General features: G+C 46.6%; 1 protein-coding gene and 1 long non-coding RNA gene across 2 annotated transcripts in view; one reads left to right on the top strand and one right to left on the bottom strand.

The window, feature by feature from the left end:
• The window catches only part of ERICH6B (glutamate rich 6B), a 65097-nt gene that overhangs the window by 21760 nt on the left and 22788 nt on the right, over window positions 1-20549 (bottom strand). Inside the window, exons 4-8 of the mRNA XM_082700635.1 lie at window positions 17292-17340; window positions 13749-13927; window positions 8482-8559; window positions 7468-7506; window positions 3529-3620 (exon numbers count right to left, since the gene is read on the bottom strand). Coding sequence (XP_082556761.1) covers window positions 3529-3620; window positions 7468-7506; window positions 8482-8559; window positions 13749-13927; window positions 17292-17340 — 437 coding nt within the window. The remainder of the gene's footprint in view (window positions 1-3528; window positions 3621-7467; window positions 7507-8481; window positions 8560-13748; window positions 13928-17291; window positions 17341-20549) is intronic.
• On the top strand, window positions 13869-15446 carry LOC309848681. The gene is made up of 3 exons (XR_014303203.1): window positions 13869-13936; window positions 14823-14939; window positions 15376-15446. It is a non-coding gene; the product is annotated as an uncharacterized lncRNA (long non-coding RNA).

Genomic DNA, 20549 nt, shown 5'->3' with positions numbered 1-20549 from the left:
ATGTGAGATTTCAACATGCTACTAGAAAAACGCGAACAGTGGGAACAGTAGAGTGGCTGGCAAGATTTGTTTTAAAGAATATTTCCATTATCCTCAGACTCCACACTCCCCAATTCACTCAAGGTTGGTTTGTTTGTTTTTCAACAACAGCATGCCAGGAAATCTTTTCAGACCATAAAACTACCCTTTTACCAAATGTGGAGATGGGTATAGAACATAAAAACACCTCCATGATTTAATAGTGTAACAGGCTTTCTGAGTTGCAGGAAAGGCCTGGCAGGAACGGTTGCTTCCCTATGAAGGATGGCAGTCTCAGGAAGGCGGGGTAGGATCTAGCATGTTATAGAGGTGGACAATTCTGTATTTAGAGAGTCTTCCAAAGCAATGATGTTGCCAGCTGCCTTTTGATTTTGTAAGTTGGAGCATTCTGTCCCAAGTCTGTGAAGCTAATGACCATGACTGACTCATAGGTAAGTCCTCACTGGAGTTTCTTTTCTGGATCCCTTTGGACAGAGGAGAAATCCAGCTCACTGTCGAAGAAAACCAGGGCGCTTTCATGTTGCCCTGCTCGCCTACAGGCTGAGGCTTTATGGTGGTTGGTCAACATTTGATCATGTATAGCAGACCATTAACTTATCAGCCTCCTGTCAGAAGCGGAAGGCAGACAGAGCCAAAGTTGCATGTGGGCTGGGACAAAGATAAGAAAGTAGCCTGTGGTTGACCATATTTTCTAGGTTTGGGGAAAAGCTGAGGTGCCTCCGGTCTGGCTTGCCCAATTCCCAGCCTCTGCATGTGCCTCTCCCATCACTGGTGTTAATTAAATTAGCAGGCTATTCCACAGAGGTGGCTCAAATGCTGGGCCTAGGTGAGCAAACCAAAATCTTAGCCTACTGATGTCTCAAAGTTATGAATCAAAACCTAAGGACAACCAATTCCGAGCAGCCAATTAGGTCTTAAGCGATGGCCAATCAAAAACATCCTTGCTCCGCTTCTGCCTCTTCTTGATAAACGCTTCTCCCCCCAGCTCCTGCCAGTGGAGCACTCCTAACCACTTCCAGTTTGGGGATGCACAGTTCCAATCAATATATGCTCAATAAAAATGTTTCATATGCCTCAGTTTATCTTTTAACACTGGAGTCAGCACCTCAGAGCCCGGCGAGGTTAAGGCCCAGGGTGCCAGTATGTCTTCCCCTAAACTCCTCATGGTTGACAACTCAGCCTGTGGGATGGAAAGACTCCCTGTTTGCCTAAACCAGTGATCTCTCAACATCCCCTTCGGATTCAAAATTTGAAAATATGATGCCCACCATGGTCCAGCAGACAACAGACCCATCGATGGGCCTTGTTGAAGTTCTCATCCCATCTAGGAGTTGCCACCCCATTCAATTTAGCCAGCACATGTGGCATCTTAGAGGTTTGCCCCATTTGTGTCCCCTGCCTGTAGAGTAGAACTGTCCTCCTCATCTTGCTAGGTGTATCGAGTACCCCAGTAATGAGTTCTCCAGGCCCAGTGACTCCTCCAGGGGGAATCTCTGGTTCTTACAACAAAAAGCATTTGCACAACAAGGTTTGTGACACATGGGCATGTCATAGAGCTAAAACAAGCATGTATAGTGAACTAAAAAGAGCAAAGGTGTTGAACTGTCAGAATAACCCAAGGTATAGGTTGATAGCATCTATCCAAAGAGAAGGACTTCAGCTGCCTCTCTTTAGTTTGTACCTCTGTGGTTTCTGGTATTCCTCCAAAAGGGGCCTCAAAAGGCCATGCAAACAAGTTGTTGAGCTGCAGGGACCATGTGGCATTTATTCCGATCTTTCTGTCCTGCTCTGGGCCCACTTGTCCACATCTGCCACCTATGATGTTTCTCGAAGTACTGCTTTCCAAGCTGGACAGCTGCCTATCATAAGAACGCCAGCAACTGGGCAGGGGGCTGTGTAGCCCAGCAGTCACTGAGCCCTCCCAGGGCACCATGTACAAGCACACAGGCCATGTCTCCCCTCTGCCTGCGACTGCAGCTTCGGCCGCCACAGCGAACCTCTGCTGACAGGCATGCTGACAGGTTCTGAATAATTTAAGTTTCTAATTAAAACAATTCCTTGAGATTTCAGCTCTTGCTGAACAACCTTTCGAAAATGCCTGGGCTTACTTTCCTATCTTAGTAAATCCAGTGAGGTGAACTTGAGTTCCAGAAATTGTTTCTTCTCCCTTTTAATGTGGTTTTCCTGTATTTGAAAAGCAATTCTTGCTAATATGATGTATACAGAAATAGCTGTGGACAATAAGAAATTTAGGGCTAAATACAAACTGAGACCAGAAATTTTCCTAATTAAAAAAAAAAAACAAACCCAAATACCTGCCTTTTCTTTTCTTTTTGTTACTTTTTCTGTTGTATATTTAGAAAAATAGATCTCAATTTTGAGTTCCATGGACACAAGATTTTACTCTTGTGATTGTAGTTAATACCAGGAATCCTGAGAAAGTTTCTTAGCCATAATGGAAAGGATGCATATTAATGTTTCCGTCTGCATCAACATGCATTGTAAGTCTTAGAAGTAAGTTGACACAGGAAGTTAGAGCCACCAGGCTGTACCAGCAGATAAAATATTCATGCAGGAAAGACACTGCATACTGTAGACATAAGGCTTATTTAAATTATTATGACTTCCCATCTCCTCTCTGGTTATGGGCTCCAGCTGGGGAAAGGACATCCCTTGACGCTCGGAGATGGTTCGGCACCCCTCTGCAGGTGCTAGCGGCAGGTGACAGATCTGGGGAGGGTCATCTGCTGCTAGTTGCCGTGGTGTCCACTTGGGTGGCAGCGGCTGTTGTCTCCAGCTTCTGTCTTGCCAGGCTGCCCCATTCCTGGCTCTTTGGTCAGAGATAGCAGGTGTTCCTTGGGGGCTTTTGTTGTCTGTGCTTGTTGGGGTTTCCGAGTTGCTGTCTTTCAGCACTTCATTGCCAGGGAGAGATGAAGCAGAACGAAAACCCAGGGAACTCACTGCCATGTCATCCCTTGGGTCCTGCAGTTCCTAGCCAGTCCAACTTCTGTTCACTTTCCAGAAGCTTCTTCTGTTTGTTTTATAGGTAATGTCTAGGGTTTTAAGCTGTGCTAAGTGGGAAAAATACATCTATTGCCTCTTTCTGGAATTGAACTTCATTTTTACTGAGGGCTTCTACAAAGACGAATTTGCCTTGATAGCTAGATAAATTAATTTTTTTTTTTTTTTTTTTTTTTTTTTTGTGCTTTGCCACCTTCAGATGTGATCTGGACAAACACACAGGAGTGTGTTTCTGTTATCAGCGGGGCTCTGGAAGTAGGGCTGTGGAATACTCCATTTGGTTTTCCTCTGACCCACTTTGATGTAGTATGTGTCATTTAAACTTACTTCTGTTTTAAGAAAATCTCTCTTGGGCTGTGCTAACAACAGAGAGAAGCTAGGAATCCCTGTACTCTTGGGACAGCTCCCACCGGGCCTCAGGCCACCCTGCCCCATTTGGAGGATGGTGGTCTTGAGTTTTTGACTTACCTTCTCACCTGGACCCTCAGCTTCCAATGAGTCAGTGGGCTCATTTAATAAATCATTCAAAAAGTTCTCTTTGGTAACAAAATCCAAGACTTCTGATTTTGGAAGGCACAGCAGAAAGAAAGGCATTTGGAAAAAGAATCACAACAAGAAACAGACAAAAACAAAACCAAAAGGAAACAGAGTTATGGCATTTATCCTTGCCTGTTTAAATAAAAATGCATACATCATTGTTAAGACTTGAAGTAAATTGACCAAATAACCCAAAATTTAATGGGGGGGGGGGGTATTAGTAAAATAGGAAGGAAAGGGTCAGTTTCTGTGGCTGACTTTAGATAGTGTGTGTTCCTGATGGACAGCAAAGGTTCACCTGAGGAAGTAACATTTGAGTGGGTCCTGAATGAAGGAAAGCAATGAGCAAGGAGGCAGATAGCTGGGAAAGAATATTCCTGGCAGGGGGCTAGGAGGTGCAAAGTCCCAGTGGTGACAGTGGGTGGGAGTGTGGTTGATATAATTGACAAACTGTAAGAGGCAGAGTATTCCTGGAGAGGAGGGAGTGTGGAGAGTAGCAGGAGTGGAAATGAGATGAGGTATAGGGCCATCTGTAGTGTGGCAAAATCCCACCTTATACCTGCAGAGGACCCCGCAGACTATGGCGAGGATTTTAGTTTTATTATGGAAGAGGTCTATTCTAAGTGTGATTTTCTCTTGGAAATCCTGAGAAATTTTCCTATCTTTTGCCAATTTTGTAAAGAATTGTCCATTTCTACACTTGCATATGGGTTCATAATTGTAAATTAAAGTATATGAGATATATTCTCAATCCAGTGAGCTCATGAAGAGCCCTCCAGAGAGTAAATGCCTTTGTTCTCAAGGTCTGCTACAGCCTGCTGTCTCTGGGCCAGGAGAGGGGTTTAGAGGCCTCCAGTGTTGATGGGGTGCAAATTAAATCAAGGAATTGATAATTACAACTTGGACTCCATCTCCTGCTCCTGGGAAGGTGTGGCTCCTGAGGCGGGAGCTCGAGGACTGGCTCTCATGCGGTAATGGGGTCCCTGGGGAAATTTCATCTTTAGGATGACAGCAGCCTCTTCAAGCTGGCCTGTCCAGAGAGCCCTGAAAAATCCACCAGGCTGGTGCAGGGCAGATGTATTCTTTCTGATTTTGTGTGTCCATGACACCTTTGGAGGTGGAGAAGAGACATTCTTCAGGATCCCTCTACACATGAACTTCGCATTTGTCCCCAGTTTTGGTTCAGTAATAAAAACTCTGTTGGGATAGAGAACACCACTCGGCTAGATCTACCTGCAGCCTCCCTATCCCAGCTTCGGTATGTCTCTGACAGAAACCTGACATGTCTGTGATAGACCCTGTGTGGGGAGAACCCTTCTGGCAATTCTTTCTGTTAGTTCTCCCATGCACACTGGGGTCCTCTGAGCTGGCGAGGCACCGGGGCCCTTTCAGCTAGATCCCTAGAACACCGTGTGTCCCCGGACTGCCCGCCCTGGAAACAGTGGAGAAGAGTTTGGAAAAGACATCCAGGAGCACCTGACAAGAATCCATGGGAATCCCAGTGAGCTCTGAGGAGGAAGCTCCTTTTAGGTGTCACCGGGGAGGAGAGGGGAAGGAATTGGGAGAACGGGTCTGGACAGGCTGAGGGGCAGCACCTCCCATGTGAGATTTTTTCGAGTAAGTGCCTGCCCTCGATTGGGAGCAAGAGTCTGGCTCTGGATCTAGTAGCTCAGCAGACCCCCATCATTTGTGATTGCCTGGTTTAATAGGCTTTATTGAATAATACATAGTTAATTGGAGGGAACGTAGACTAGGTGTTTTTCAAGGGAAGAAGGTGACCCAGCAATCTTGGATACTGAAGAGCACCGTTGAGAAGTGTTCGATTCAACAGCGTAATTAACCTTATTAACATCAGTGGGCACTGTCTACATGTCAAGACAAGCACAGTAAATATGCAGTAATTGTCATAACTAGGGCTGAACGAAAAGGAAAAGCTTTCTGCCTAATTAATTTTTCCTTTGGTGATTTCTCTCAACCACTCCCTTTGTTCTAGTGAGATCATTATCTTCCCATGAAGTGACTCTACAGGTGGGGGAAGTGACAGGCCCTTGAGTGGTGTCCCCCAGCCCCTTGGCACTCTGGGCCCCTCATCTGTGTCATGGGAACAGTCAGGCTAGTCTTCAGGGTGGCGCACCAGAGCCCTACCGTAGGTAAGCGCCAGGCGTCCCCCATTCCCTCATGTACGGTGTGTCTTCTCTGCATCTGATCAAGAACAAATCTTAAATTTTTATCCTTCCAATCAGTGCCTCTCTTCTCATGGTTCTTCCTGGCAGAACCGTAGTTCCCGAATTTGGGAGGGGAGTTTGAGCAGTGTGTGTCAGCCCTGTGGGGCAGATAAGGGTGGGGAGAGGGAGTATTGGACTGGCCTCGGGGCCAGCTCTAAAGAACGAGCAAACCAGTGCCGTTGACAAATAGGCACACAGTGGCGACTGTCTGTTTCACCTCCTCCACCTTTCCTGTAGTAAATTCCTTTTTAGCCTCCATAGGTGGGTGGAGGGCTTGGCTGGTCTGGTGCTTGTTATGGGCACAGATCTATTAAGCTGTTCTCAAATCTTACTACTCAAAGTGTGGTTCATGGTTCAGCAACAGTAGCGGCTGCGGCTGGGAGCTTGTGAGACATGCAGAACTACTGAGTTAGAATCTGCATTTCAACAAGATCCCCAGGTAGTCATTCTTTTTTTTTTTTTTTTTTAAGATTTTATTTATTTGTTTGTAAGAGAGAGAACACAAGCAGACCGAGCTGCAGGCAGGGGGAGAAGCAGAGAACTCGATGTGGGATTTGATCCCAGGACCCTGGGCTCATGACCTGAGCCAAAGGCAGCCGCTTAACCCACTGAGCCACCCAGGTGTCCCCCTAGGTGATCATTCTATACATTAAAGTTTGAGCAGCATGGCTCTAAACTCTCCCTGGGAATGGGATAAGATGAAGAAATTCTCTTGATCAGTTCCCATCTGGAGGTGGTGGGCACTGGGTGGGATGCATTATCTAGAATCTGAGAGCTCATTTATTAAGCCACCTGTGTGTGTGAGACTTGATCCTCCCCTTGGCTCCCACCATGCTGAAAGACAAGAGATTGTAGTCCCTAAGTTGTCTTTTTTTTTTTTTTTTTAAAGATTTTATTTATTTATTTGACAGAGAGAAATCACAAGTAGATGGAGAGGCAGGCAGAGAAAGAGAGAGGGAAGCAGGCTCCCTGCTGAGCAGAGAGCCCGATGCGGGACTCGATCCCAGGACCCTGAGATCATGACCTGAGCCGAAGGCAGCGGCTTAACCCACTGAGCCACCCAGGCGCCCCTTAAGTTGTCTTCTAATAAGGTGGGCCTGGTTTATTATGGGGCTTTTGGTTTATGGAATGATAGGTGTAAGATGGGATTTTGCCACCATAAGGATTCTCTCTTTTCTTTTCATAGGATTCAGTTAGGCCCTCCTTAATAAATAATTAAAAGTTACTAAAGTGCCATTTGTAGGGGTGCCAATTTATTCCTTTCCAAGGTGCCATTGGATAAGTCTGTTTGGAGGGGCCCTTGCATCCCAGTCAAGCCCAATCAAGACCTTAGGTAGCCCAGACCCTCTTCAAATGTGGGGCTCCCTAGACCAGAGCTCTTGAATATAGAGATGGATTTCTGTCCCAGGTCATTCCATCTTGCTCCAGAGACCCTCTCTCTCTCTTATCCTATCCCTCTTCTTCAGGGAAGGACAGCGAAGCTCATCCAAGTTTGGAGGCTACATGCCCAGCATGTCCCTAATTCCTCTCTAGGACTCAGTGCAAGCTGGACCAGCAAGAGACCCATCCACCTGGGGCACTATCCCCAGCCCAGGACACTCTGCAGGGAATAGGGATCTTTGCATGTATTATGTCAGGTGCTTACCATTTTCTTCCCTCTGAGACACGTCAGGGATAACATATACTGAAAAATAAGAGCAATTATTAATAGGATATGGTATGGTGAAATGATGGGGACTTTTAAGAGTTTATTTATTTATTTGTCAGAGAGAAAGAGCACAAGTGGCAGGGACGGAGGGCGGGGTGAGGGACAGAGGGAGAGGGAGAAACAGGTTCTCTGCTGAGCAAGGAGCTCGATGTGGGACTCAATCCCAGGACCCTGGGGTTCATGACCAGAGCAGAAGGTAGACTCTCAACTGACTGAGCCACCCAGGCTCCCCTTATCTGAACCTTTTGGTGCCCAAGGGAATCAATTTAAAAAGGACGTCCTAAATAGTGGGGAGAAAAGGTAGAGATCATGTGTTTTAGGATAAGTAGCTTTCATAATCTTCAGCAGTCTGAGGCTTGTTGCTTAACACTCAACAAATATTGATTTCCCTTTGTTCATATTTCATCTTGCACATTAGAATTTAAGTTCTGAATACAACATAGGACTCTGTATGTTCTGCTTTGCTCACACACAAGCGTGGCTATCCTCTGTCAGAGGGTGTGATGGTTTTGTCCATCTTGTGTCCTGCCCCATATGCAGTAGGTGTACAATAAATGTCAGTAGGTATACAGTAAGTATACCTTGGAATAGACTGTGTATGGGTAACCTGTTATCTTTCCTTCTATAATTCCAGTGGTGAATGCTATTTCCTCCTTCTTCAAAATTCAATTTTAATTCACATTTGAAAGCCCTTTGACCCTTTGGCTCAGTTTCTTCCCTGAGCCCTAAGCCCTGCATGAAGCCCTGGAAATAATACCTTAACCATAGGCCTTAGTTAAGATGGCTTAAAAAAAAAAAAAAAAAAAAAGATGGCTTTAGTCTAAAATGGTCAAAAGGAGGTCTCTCTCTGGCTGGGAGCAGGCTGATTCTGTTTTTCTTACCTTCTCGTGGGTAGATCGGCAACTTTCACAAGTCATTTAAAATCATCATCAAATTATAAAATGTAAATACCTTCTGAACTGGACTTTAAAGAGGGGAACGTGGTTATTGACATTTCTCGTCCAGTTTTCGTTTTTGGTTTTACAGGTGCTGTTAGAAGACAGAAGAAGGCGACCACTTAGCGATTTTAACCTTCCCTCTTCCAGGGGGTTCACAGCAGATATTTTGGACCCGAGGGTCTTCCTAGGTGCCCAAGGCTGATCCACAGAGGCGAGGAGCGCCTTGGAGGTCACTGAGGCCAAGTACTGGGTGGGTCCCCTGGCTCTCCTCTTTAGTTTTGTTAACTTACTGGAATTTCGTAGTTCCTGTTCCTTTCTGTATCTCCCCCCACCTCCCCCTTTCCCTAAATGCGTGTGTGCACACACCCTTGGGACACCAGTCTTCAGAGCAGAGAGTGGCAGACCAGTGGTGAGCAAGCAGAGGCAAACCATGCCATCCTCTCCTGGGGGTGACGGGATTCAAGCCTGGCCCGAGGTGCCCGGATGAGAATTCTCCCACACATGAGCTGTGTCATGCCCTGCTGGTTCCTCGGCTGGGGCTGAGCCCCCTGCAGACAAGGAACTCTCTGGCTTTTAAGAAGATTCATCCCACTGTGGCAGTAGGAACCATTTCATTTTCTTCACATAGTTCCCTGAAGGTGGTGGTCTTAGTCTAACCATTCAGGGCACATGTGGAAAGTCAGGTCTCATTTTCATGTGGCAGATCGTCAGCTAGGTGACGGCAGTCCTACCTCAGAGCCATGGGTCTTCCAGGCTTACCATCCCCCACCCCCCCAATAGTGCCTGACTTAGTCTCTAGGTCTGCTTCCCCCCACTCTCCCCCCTGAGCCCGCTCCCAACTCTCTGGAGTGCAGCAGCCCCCACACTGACAGGTGTCCTGGGGCAGGCCCTCCAGTGCAGGCTAAAGCATGGATAGAAGCTTTGAATTGTACCTGCTTGCTTTAGCTTTTCTGGCACTCAGCTCAGTGATGCCACTGAGTTGTTGAGCTTCTGGATGGGTAAAGTATCTACAACAAACAGGGCTTCCCCACCCTGTTCTTTTCTTTTCTTTTTTTTTTTTTAAGATTTTATTTATTTATTTGAGAGACAGAGATCACAAGTAGGCAGAGAGGCAGGCAGAGAGAAAGTAGGAAGCAGGCTCAGAGAGCCCGATGCGGGGCTCGATCCCAGGACCCTGGGATCATGACCTGAGCCGAAGGCAGAGGCCCCAACCCACCGAGCCACCCAGGCGCCCCCACCCTGTTCTTTTCTATCCTATTATTTATATGGGCCCAAGAACAGGATCTAATAGAGGCTGGCCTTGTCTTGTATCTAGCTAGTTCCTGTTCAGTGTTTCTGCCTGTCAAGATCTTTTAGGATCTGATGACATTATTCCCATCAACCAACAGCTTCAGGTCACCTGAAAATATAAATACTCCTCCTACAACTGTGTCCAGGTCTGTGAAAAAATGTTGTGACGGACAGAGCCCTGGGTCTTCCCACTGCAAACAGCATTGACTCTGATTTTTCAGCAGTATCTCTGGGTGGTTATTCAACAGTTATCCTTCTAGCATCTTCCACAAGCATCCACCTAATATTTCCCTATCTTGTCTACAGCAGCAGCAGGAAGGCTTTAAAAATGAAACCCATTGTGGAATTTGGGTCTACTGGGTTATCACTGTTCCCTTATCTATGAACTTTGTCCAAAAAAGTGACCTAAAGCCAGTATGACTTGATTTGTTCTTATTGATCTTACACTGGTTTCTCGTGGTCCTTCTGCTCTCAATATTTGCCCCCAATTGGCCCCAGACTAATTTCCCAGTTCCCCAGAAAACCATAAACGTGGTTAAGCTTCCTTGCTCTCTGGATATTCTGGTGGGTATTTTATCCAAGGCAGGACACAGCAGTTAACCATTCCCTTCTATCTTTTCATCAGTCTTTGGTTTTGGCTATTTCTTACCTAATTCAGTTGTACCCATTTTAGTCTGGAGATCATTTTCCTTCACAGTAAAGTCAAAATTAAATAGCAACCGGAGAACCTGACTATCTCTGAATCATTCCTCTGCACTTTAAGATTTTATTTATTTATTTAGAGAGCGGTGCACGAGCAGCGGGAGGGGCAGGAGGAGACGGAGAGAGCGAATCCCACGCTGACTCCTGGCTGAGCACGGAGCCTGGCTTGGGACCCCATCTCACAGCCCTGAGATCACGACCTGAGCCAAAATCAAGAGTCGGATGCTTAACGGACTGAGCCACCCAGGTGCCCCTCTGCTGGCACTATTCTTAAGATTTGAGCCATTTTCCTACCTTTATCATAGGTAACTTTATCATTTTTTTTTAACCTCTGTGTGTGATCTTTTAAAATCTGAGTCCATGGCAGGAAACTGCACGAACGTCAGTGTGCACTGTTGGGAGTCCTCCGACACTCTCTTCCATCTGGCCAGGTGACTCGAAGCAAACTGTGCCCCCAACAGCACTTCCTCCCTCTGTCTATCCTCACCAAATTTCTAGACATGTAGTGTCTCTTTGTGGGTGTATTTCTATATGCAACCTTCTTCCCAACCAGACTTGGGCGTAGGATACGCCCTCTCATCCCCATGCCTGATCTTGAATCCGATGAGGGTTCAACAACAATTTTGCAAGTATTTAATAAATATTTATAGTCACTTACTATGTGCCCGGCACTGAGTCTTGAGGATTTTTACAGCCATGAGTAGAATGTTCTGTGTTAGAACTTCTGTATTTCTTTATGACCCTGCTCTGTGCCTGGATAGGTAGACCCCTGAGGCCATAAATAGTCTTTCTGGTCCTCCTTTGGAACACTTCCTTACGTAGGTCACGAGGCATTTCTGGTGACTTTAGCAGCATTCCTTCCGTATCAGAGCTGCCTCTCTGTGTAGTAATAGGTTTCAAGGATTTATCTGGGTGTTTCCCCTCCAGATTCAGTTCAAAGTCTTATTGGTTGAGAAGGACCCTGCCTTGTAAAATGCTGTTTCTGGCCCGCTGGGATTGAACAATCCCATAATTTACAAATGTTTTAAAAATAAGACACCAAGGACCCATGAAATTCATCCTACACTCGAGGTTCTCTGGTTCTCCAACGTTCCTGTGCCTAGGAGTCCTCTGGGGATGGTATTAAGCATGCAGACAGGAGCCCTGGTAAGGCTGGAAATCGCATCCTTACAGGCAATGGGGGCGCATGGCAATATCTATGCCCGCTCTCATCTCTGCTATGCTCATGGGCCCTCAGCCCCCCACAGCCAGCATTTTGGATTGCTTTTGCCTTGATTGTCTGTGTTTCTCCACCAAGTGGATGGGTTGCTTCTGCCCTGGGCTGAAAGAAGATTCCTTTTTGCATCTCTCCTGCTGGGAAATCTTCAGGGTTCTGTATTCCAGCTGCAGAAGGACTGGCTTTCCTCCATCCCCACCCCCCTTCATACCGCTTTCTGCACATCCCCTTCGTCTCTCGCCTCTGGATGTGGTTTTGAGAACTTCTACCTTCCCGGGGCTCCATCCTTCCTGGGTTTTTCTCTTACAACTCTTTAACACTCAGATGGAAGTATCTTTGTCATCTGTTTGCCCCATTCTATTGCCCAGACACAATCATGTATATGTCAGAGGCAAGGTTTGCCCGACTATTACCAATGCCCTCCAAAAGACAGACGGCAAACCAAATGCAGAAAGGGAAAGAAAAACCTCCATGAATTTTAGAGAATTGCTTGTTTTTCCTTGTGTTTCAATCTCTTCTCTACCCACCATCCCCTCACATAACCACAGGACCCTGGGGTGTGACGGTGGCTCAGAGGCTCTGACAGAGCACACCTTCGGTCCAGGCTACCCCTGTCTCGATATTTGATCAGTAGGCATTTTCTGCGGGTGGCTAGACTTTTACTAAGCACTAACCATGTGTTGGCTCCGAGGAACTCAGGCCTAGAAAGACACTTAGCTGCAAAACACGCCCCTCCAGACCAAATATGCAGAGTGCTTAAAACCCCAGTGAGCTGCAGACATGACCTGCTTTGGAAATTAAGCTTAGGGACCAAAAGGATCGTGAACAAACAGGTCAAATGAAACTGACCGCTGGAGGCTGCTTCTCTGGAGGTGGGCCCACAGGGGGATAAATGGGCTCCGGGGCCCCCCATTCCCTCACTCCCGCCGCCTTCTCTCTGTCCCCTCCCCTCCCACATCCTTTCAAGCTTAGCACCAGCACTTTACAGGCTATTACTCGCTAAATGACTTTTAGAATCCTGCTTATGAATATTTAGATAAATGCTCGGATTTTTCCCAGCTGTCATGCTTATTGACTTTGAAATGGTTCCAGTTCTCAGGGCCCCACTGGAACGCACATGCTGACAAAAGTCCCACATGAACTGGTTTCACCTGTAAAGTCCTTTTCCTGGGCTGCCCCTGCAGCTGAGCTCCGGGCTTGTGCGGGCCTGCCCTCTGCCTCTCCACCCTCCCTCATTGGATTTCTGGCACCTAATTCCATGGAACCACATTTGAGCTACAAAATAGAGCAGGCACGGGTGTGGGCCCGGAAGTGAGTTGCGGGGGGGGGGGGGCTCTAATTTACTGCTGCCATGACTACAGCTGTGAAATGAATCCGTGAACCCGTGATGGATCAATCTTACAAAGGCAGGATTTAAATTATTAATAATGGTAAGCAATGCTGCTCCGTCTTGCATCCCAGAATCTGAGGGTGAGGGGACTTTGGGCTTAATTGGGTAGAGGATTAAGATTCTCAATACAATCTTGCCACACTCTCTCTTGAGTGCCTCCCAGTTGTGGCTCCAAAAGTTCAAACTACAGATGGTTTTGGCCTGTTTGAAATCGGGGCCGGCTTTGACTGCCTGCTGAGACACAGTCCCGCTTGCCATTATCCATGTGACCATCTGGATACAGCCCATCACCTCAAGGAACCCATCTGTAATCTGGGAAGGTAATGGCCTGTGTCCCTGAGGGAAATGGGGCCCATGTTCCCATAGAGCAGGAACAAGAAGACTAATGAAAAGAGAAGGAAAGACTGGAAAAGGTATTTGTTTCAGCCCTTTGCTGATGTTTCCCTGAGGGGGGCTCTGGGTGGAGGAAGCGGGGAGCAGGGCTAGGAGAGGAACTTAACTTCTTACCTAAAATACCACTTCGAATGGCACAGGAAGTCGTTGTATAGCATTAACATGAGAGGCAGTAGACAAGCTGTGATATTCATACCCATGGAATGCATTCCCCCCTCACCCCCCCAACCCCCGCTCCAGCCCCGCCATGTGATGGCCCGCAGGGTGTAGTTCCCCATCCCCCACTTACTCTCATAGATCCATTTTGTCTGCGTGCTCTGGTCTTGACAGGCCAGAAGTTCTCTGTCTTGCTGCATGTACGAGGTGGAAGGCCTTGTGTCATCGTACGGAATCTCATAGGGAAGTTCAGAGATGGAAGGTGGGACAGAGAAGAGCATCGTCTCCTCGTAAGGGTTGGTTGTGGAACTCCTGTCAGAGGTGAACATACGGGTAGCTCAACTTCCAGGCAGGGACCAGGTTAGGCACTGGGGCGATGGGCTGCGGGGACGGTGGGGTGGCTACTCTCCAGCTCCTGCAGACTCTGCCTGCCCCAGATGGTGGATGTCACAGGTGAGAAGGGACCCGCAAGTCAGTGATGGTGAATAGGCCCCTGTGCCATTTCAGGCAACAGAACGCCACATTGCCAACTGCCACTTCGTTTACTGGAAAAGGCTCTCTGGATGCCTTCAAAGGCCAACAGCCCAGGCTTCCATAACTGACAGTCTAATGTTCTGGAACATTCTCCATCCTTTGTGGTGCATGACCTTGCCCATCCCAGTGGCCCTTCCTACCTTACCCCTGCCTCAGGTAGAGTGGGAAAAATACCAGAGTAGATGCTGCAGCAGCTTAAAATCAAGCACCGGGGTCTGTCCCCTCTAGTCTGCCCACTACAAGTACCACCATTATCGAGAAAGGTTTCCACAGGGCCTGATGACAGAGTATTGGCTCTGAGGCAGATGCCCTGCCATCTGGTAGCTTAAGATCCAAAGGGACGACCACAACACACAGACCCGCACTGTGTTCTTCTTCAGGAATTTCTGGCTTTTAGCTGGGGGTAAAACCCTGTCATTCAAAGGGATAAGAGCAGTCTTTGGGGTGTTTCAGCCCTGAAGTCCTCTCATGTAAACTGGCTGAAATGGCAGAGACAAGCGTAAGGGAAAATGGCTGCCATATAAATGGGCCCTGACTATGTTTGGTAGAAAAAACGCAGACTTTGATGTCAAGTGACACCAGCTGAAATCTTGGCTCCTGCACTGTAGAGGAGTAACTTTGGGTAACTGTTGAACGTTTCTGCACCTTTTTGATAATCATACCTCCCTTACAGGTCCCTGCGAGGGAGGACAAAGTGAGAGCAGGCAAGTGCATTCTTGGCTGCTGCTGTTCTTACTGGTGAGGGGAGCAGTGCTGTGGCCCTTCAGAGATGGGCCTGTTCCCTGCATGGGTCAGTGCTCCCCCCATGCCCAGAGGGACAGGGAGTGGGTGAGGGGCAGCAGTCTGAAGCTGAGGGCAAAGAGAATGAGGAAGAGAAGAGGGGGCCGCTTGCTCTCCTTGGGAGGCTCAGCATCTGTGGGACTTACAGGTATATCTTGTGTCACTTCCAAGGGACACATGGGAAGGCCTGGGTCTGTGCCAACGTGTGGCAAGGGCATGGCAGCTGTGTTCTCAGGATGTACCAGGGAAAAGGGGTAATGGGGCCAAGTGGGTAAGATGGCAGATCCTTGATCAGGTGACCACAGGGATCAAAAACTAGTAGACACAGGTATGCTCTTTAGACAACTTCAACTCTTGCCCTCTTCCAGGCCTCAAGGCCAGATCAGGAGACTCCCCTGAGTTCTGTCCTTTTAAGGGGATAATGTAAATTCTGCCTCATTTACCAGGTACTCTCTGGGACCCAAAGAGGTCATGTAAGTCTCCATGAAAGGACTTTGAGAAGTCAGAGCTGCCAAACACACTGAGAGATCACATTTAAGGTAACAGTGAGCCTATCTGGTCATTGCCATCTTCATGCACATTTACTCAGCATCCTCCCCGTCACACCTACCTTGGGCTGGGACATGGTGGGGTCTTCTGGGGCACCTATGAAAGCAGGACTGGGGTTCTGGTCTACCTGGGCCAGGTTCCAACTCCCTGCCCCATCTGCAATGGAAGGGTGTGGGATCCTGGGGAGATTGGATGGTTCCAGGTCTGCTTCTTCAGCTGTTTCATAGAGGGAAAGGGGTCTGGTGTGTGCTGGGGGACCTTCTATGCATGTGTGTGAGAGTGAGAGAGGGAGCCTTCCTGTTGATAAGGGACCCATGAAATGCTTGACCTGAACCTGATCCTTTTTCCCGCTCCCTGCCTAACAAACAAATAGGAGTGTACACTTCTTGCCTAAAGTGGTTTGTAGGTTCAGTCTCTCAGCAACCTGTTGTCAGGAAAATCCAGGGCCTCTCTGATCCCCATGAACTCCTCTGTGAAAGGAAAGCCACTCAGCTGAAATGTGGATAAAGGATTGGATGGGTGCCTACGTTTGGAATGAAGCTGACCCGGAATCATGACTCCTGTTCTTTGCCTGCTAAGTTTCCATGTGGTGGCTTGCAGGGAGCAGGGAGCAGGAGCGCGACTAACAGTGACCCATAGCACGTGCTGAACCCCTGCTCTCAGGGAACTCCACGAGCTAATACTCATTGAGTCCCCACCACAGCCTCATGAGGCTGAAACTCTTCCTGTCCCCGTTTCAGCAATGAAGAACCTGGGGCACAGAGAGTGTATGTGGCTGCCCGATGGCATGCCGCTGGCTGAGATTCAAACCCGAGTGGTCTGGCTCCCGAGCCCCTGTTCTCAGTCATGGACCTTCCTGCGTCACAGCCGTGTTGCTTCCTGTGCTGTGGGTGTCCATGACTGAGGTGAAGGGGCCTCCAGAGAGCCATTGCCTCTTACGTGTTGGCTCAGTGGGGGCAGTGCCATCTGATCCAGGTTGCTGAGCCCCCAGGACTCTGAAGCATGGAGCTCAGGGGCTGGTGGAGAGCAACGATGGGGGTTGACCTCACCAGGTTGAGGGGTGGCCCTCAAGTAGTAGCCTGTTGCTTGCCTATGCAGCAGAGCAGGGATCTCATCCCAGCTTCTCACCATAACCCAACTGGCCTTGTGCTTTCTTCATATCCAGTGCCAACCTGCCTCAACAGTGGATACAAATGCTCTGCAGTCACTCTCAGGGGAGGGATTGTAGGGGATGACACACAAGGATGAGGTCTGTGAGCTGGAAGTCTGGGGTACCCCTCACCTTGGTTTCTACAGAGCTGAGCACATAGGAGGCACTGACTAATTTATCCCATAGGTTTGTTAGTGACAAATGTCTTGCATGTGCCAAACCCTGTATGAGTGCTCACTGAAGGGTGGCTGAGACCTTGGGAACATGCCTGAGTAAGGAAGATGGCAACTCTCGTTTGGGCATTCATCCCTCTGTTCACTGCAAGCATGGCCACAAGCCCCTTGCTCTCTTTCCTTGGTTGAGACCTTCTATGCAGACTCAGATAGCTCTTATTCTTTCATCTCTATAGTTCTGGGTGCCCAAGACTTGGATCTTGGGACCTGTCCCTCACACTGTGAGTAGCTGAGTGGCAGAGGGGACAGTGGCAGGAGGTCCTTTCTGTGTGACTCCTGGAGATACTCCAACCTGAATCCCTCCTTCCTCAGGGAGCCTGAACCCTGTACCTCCACACCACCCATCTCCCATTCCAATCCTGGGACTGCAAAGGCTCCTGCAGCATCATCCTCAAGCATGGATTTCCACCTGAAAAAAGGAAAGCATTACCTTGAGATAAGATGAGGCAGGGTTTGGTATGAAGAAGTAATCTTGAATTCTATTGGAAAAAGAACAGAAAGACAATATTGGGGAAAAAAAGAAGGTATCTTTTTTTTCTATTTAAAAATGTGTTGTTAAGTACGTGATGCTGGAGTTGGGGTAGAGAGGCCTTAGTTTATAGAATTCCTTTATTTTTATTAGTGTTCTTTCTTAATGGTTTCCCTTAGAAATTACAAGGTTAAGTTTTATAAAGTTAACAAGAACTCAAGAAGGTAATTTTCATAAAACCATGGATTTTGGAAATTCAAGTTTGCTTTGTTAATCTTTGAGTTATCACAGAAGCCTTGCTGTGTCATGAGATGAAGGATATCTGTACAGAAGAGGTAACAGAGGTTCAGAGGATCTAAATATTTTTAAATGATTTTTAATTTCAAAAACTCTGTTTGTGTCATTTAATCATCTATTTGCCTTGAATGATACATCAAGAATTTAATGTACAATTGGGAGAGAATAAACCATCAATTCTAATAATAGAGTCCAGCCCAGTGGAAGTAGCCAAGAAATGAGAACCACAAATTGAAATTTGGAACTTAAATGTTCAACACTTAAACTTATCCACAGTTTACCTATGACACAGAATATTATTGAGGAATATTACTTGGCTCTTAAAATGATATCTACAAAGGCTAACCAATATGGGCAAATATTGAAGTCACAATTCTGTTACAAAAGTAAAATACAGAAGATGGTTGAGGAGTAGGAGACCTAAATTTTGTCTGGTCCCAGGAGTTCAGCTAGATAATTAACAAACCATTCTGAACACCTATGAACTCAACAGGAGATCAAAGAAAAGAATAGCAGCCATTCTACGAACAAAAGTGACCACTCTCTGGAAGGTAGGATGCACGGAGAAGTGAATCTGAGGTGATATACCAGAAGATAGACTGCAGGGGGTAGAGCCTCCATGAGCCAGCTCTTGGCAATGGCTAGACCAGTGGAGCACAAAATCAGAACTTTTAGAAGTCTTCTCCATAGAGGGATATTGTTCCAGGGCTAAGTGGAGGGTGGAGCCCTTGCTGGGCCAGTGTGGTCTCAGGACCCTTGGAGTCACAAAAAAAGTAGGGGTGCTTGAGTGCAGCAGAGCTGCCACATTTTGGTGCAGGGAAGCTGGCTGCAGAGACAGAGCTGAGGAGTGGGCTCTCAGCTCAGGGTTACCATAGACTGTGATCTGAGGCACAGTCAGCCACTGCTTTTTGATCTGGGACCCCACAATTGGCAGATCTGGGGAGACACCCCTCTTCTTTCACCAGGAGTGGTGCAGGAGCACACAGCAGGATTCTGCTGGGTTTGGAGACTCCAAACCGGACCATGCATCAGAGATAGAAATGCTCAGTCACAGGCTGGGTGAGCTTGGAGTGTGGCTGGAGACCAGGGAGACAGGAGTGATTGACTACTTTTCTCTGAAGGCATATTGAGGTGTGGGGCCCTGAGCTCTTGGCTCATACGGGCCAGAGGTTGGGAGGCCACCATCTTCATTCCTGTCCTCCAAAGCTCTATGGAAAGCATTCAGGGAACAAAAGCTTCTGAGAGCAAAACCGAGCAGAATATTTAGCCTGGCCCTTGGCAAGTGTGGTGCAATTCCTCCTCAGGCAAAGACATTTGAGAATCACTGCAAGAGCCCCTCCCCCCAGAAGATCAGCAAGGACATCCAGCCAAGACCAAGTGCACTGATGAATGAGAACTGCGGAATTCCAGAGCTAGAGGAATACAGCACATAGAATTCTTGCTTTTTCCCCATGATTCTTTAGTTTTTCAAAGTTAAATTTTTGAATTTTCTTTGTTTTTCTTTTTCTATTTTTTTGTTTTTCCTCTTTTCTATTTTAACCACTATCTTATCTTATCAATACCTTTTAAAAAATCTTTTTAATTTTCATTTTTATAGTCCTATTCTATCCCTTCATTGTATTTAACCTTATGTTTTGTATATCTATAAGTTTTTCTTTCTTTAAATTTTTGGAATACAGTTTCTTCTAACAGACCAAAATATAAATATACCTAAATCTAGCATATGGCTCTGTTCTAGTCTCCTGCCTGGTCACATTCTGTTTTGTTGTTGTTGTTGTTGTTAATTCTTGTTTATTTGCAGTTTCTTCTAACAAAATACATCCAAAATCTAGTGTGTGGCTCTGTCCTATTCATCAGCTTGATCATACTCTCTTTCCCCCTTTCTTTTCCCCCGGTTTTGGGTCTTTTCTGGTTGGTTTAGTGTATTTTTTCTGGGATTGTTGTTACCTTTTTAGCATTTTGTTCTCTTATTCCTCTATTCTTCTCTGACAAAATGACAAAATGGAAAAACTCACCTCGAGAAAAAGAACAAGAAGCAGTACCAACTGCCAGGATCCTAGTCAATATGGACATTAGTAAGATGTCAGAACTAGAGTTCAGAATGACGATTATAAAGATATGAGATGGGCTTGAAAAAAGCATAGAAGACACTAGAGAATCTCTTTATGGAGAAGTAAAATCTAACCAAGTTGAAATCAGAAAGGCTATTAATAAGGTGCAGTAAAAAATGGGAGGCTCTAAATGCTAGGATAAATGAGGCAGAAGAGAGAATTAGTGATATAGAAGACCAAATGATGGAGAATAAAGAAGCTGAACAAAAGATAACTACTGAATCATGAGGGGAGAGTTTGAGTGGTAAGTGATACTATAAGATGATACAGTGTTAGAATAATTGAGATCCCAGAAGAAGAAAGAGAGGGTGGCAGAAGGTATAATGGGGGCAAATTATAGTAGAGCACTTCCTTAATTTGGGGAAGGAAACAGGCATCAAATTCCAGGAGGCACAGAGAACCCCCTTCAAAATCAATAAAAATAGGTCCACACTCTGTCATCTAATAATAAAACTTACAAGTCTCAAAGACAAAGAGAAAATCCTGAAAGCAGCTCAGGACAAGAGGTCTGTAACATGCAATGGTAGAAGTGTTAGATAGACAGAAGACTTGTCCACAGAGACTTGTCCAGCCAGAAAGGACTGGCATGATATATTCAGCACTAAATGTGAAAAATATGCAGCCAAGAATACTAGAGCCAACTAGGCTGTCATTGAAAACAGGAGAGAGAAAAAGTTTCCAGGACAAACAAAAAATAAAAGAATTTCCAAACACCAAACCAGCCCTACAGGAACTATTGAAAGGGGTCCTTTAAGCAAAGAGAGAGACTAAAAGTAACATAGACCAGAAAGGAACAGAGACAATATACACT

Source organism: Mustela nivalis, assembly GCF_964662115.1.
Source record: "Mustela nivalis genome assembly, chromosome: 15".
NCBI lineage: Eukaryota > Metazoa > Chordata > Mammalia > Carnivora > Mustelidae > Mustela > Mustela nivalis.
Note: the sequence above shows the minus strand (reverse complement) of the source record. Positions and strands in the feature narration are given on the sequence as shown.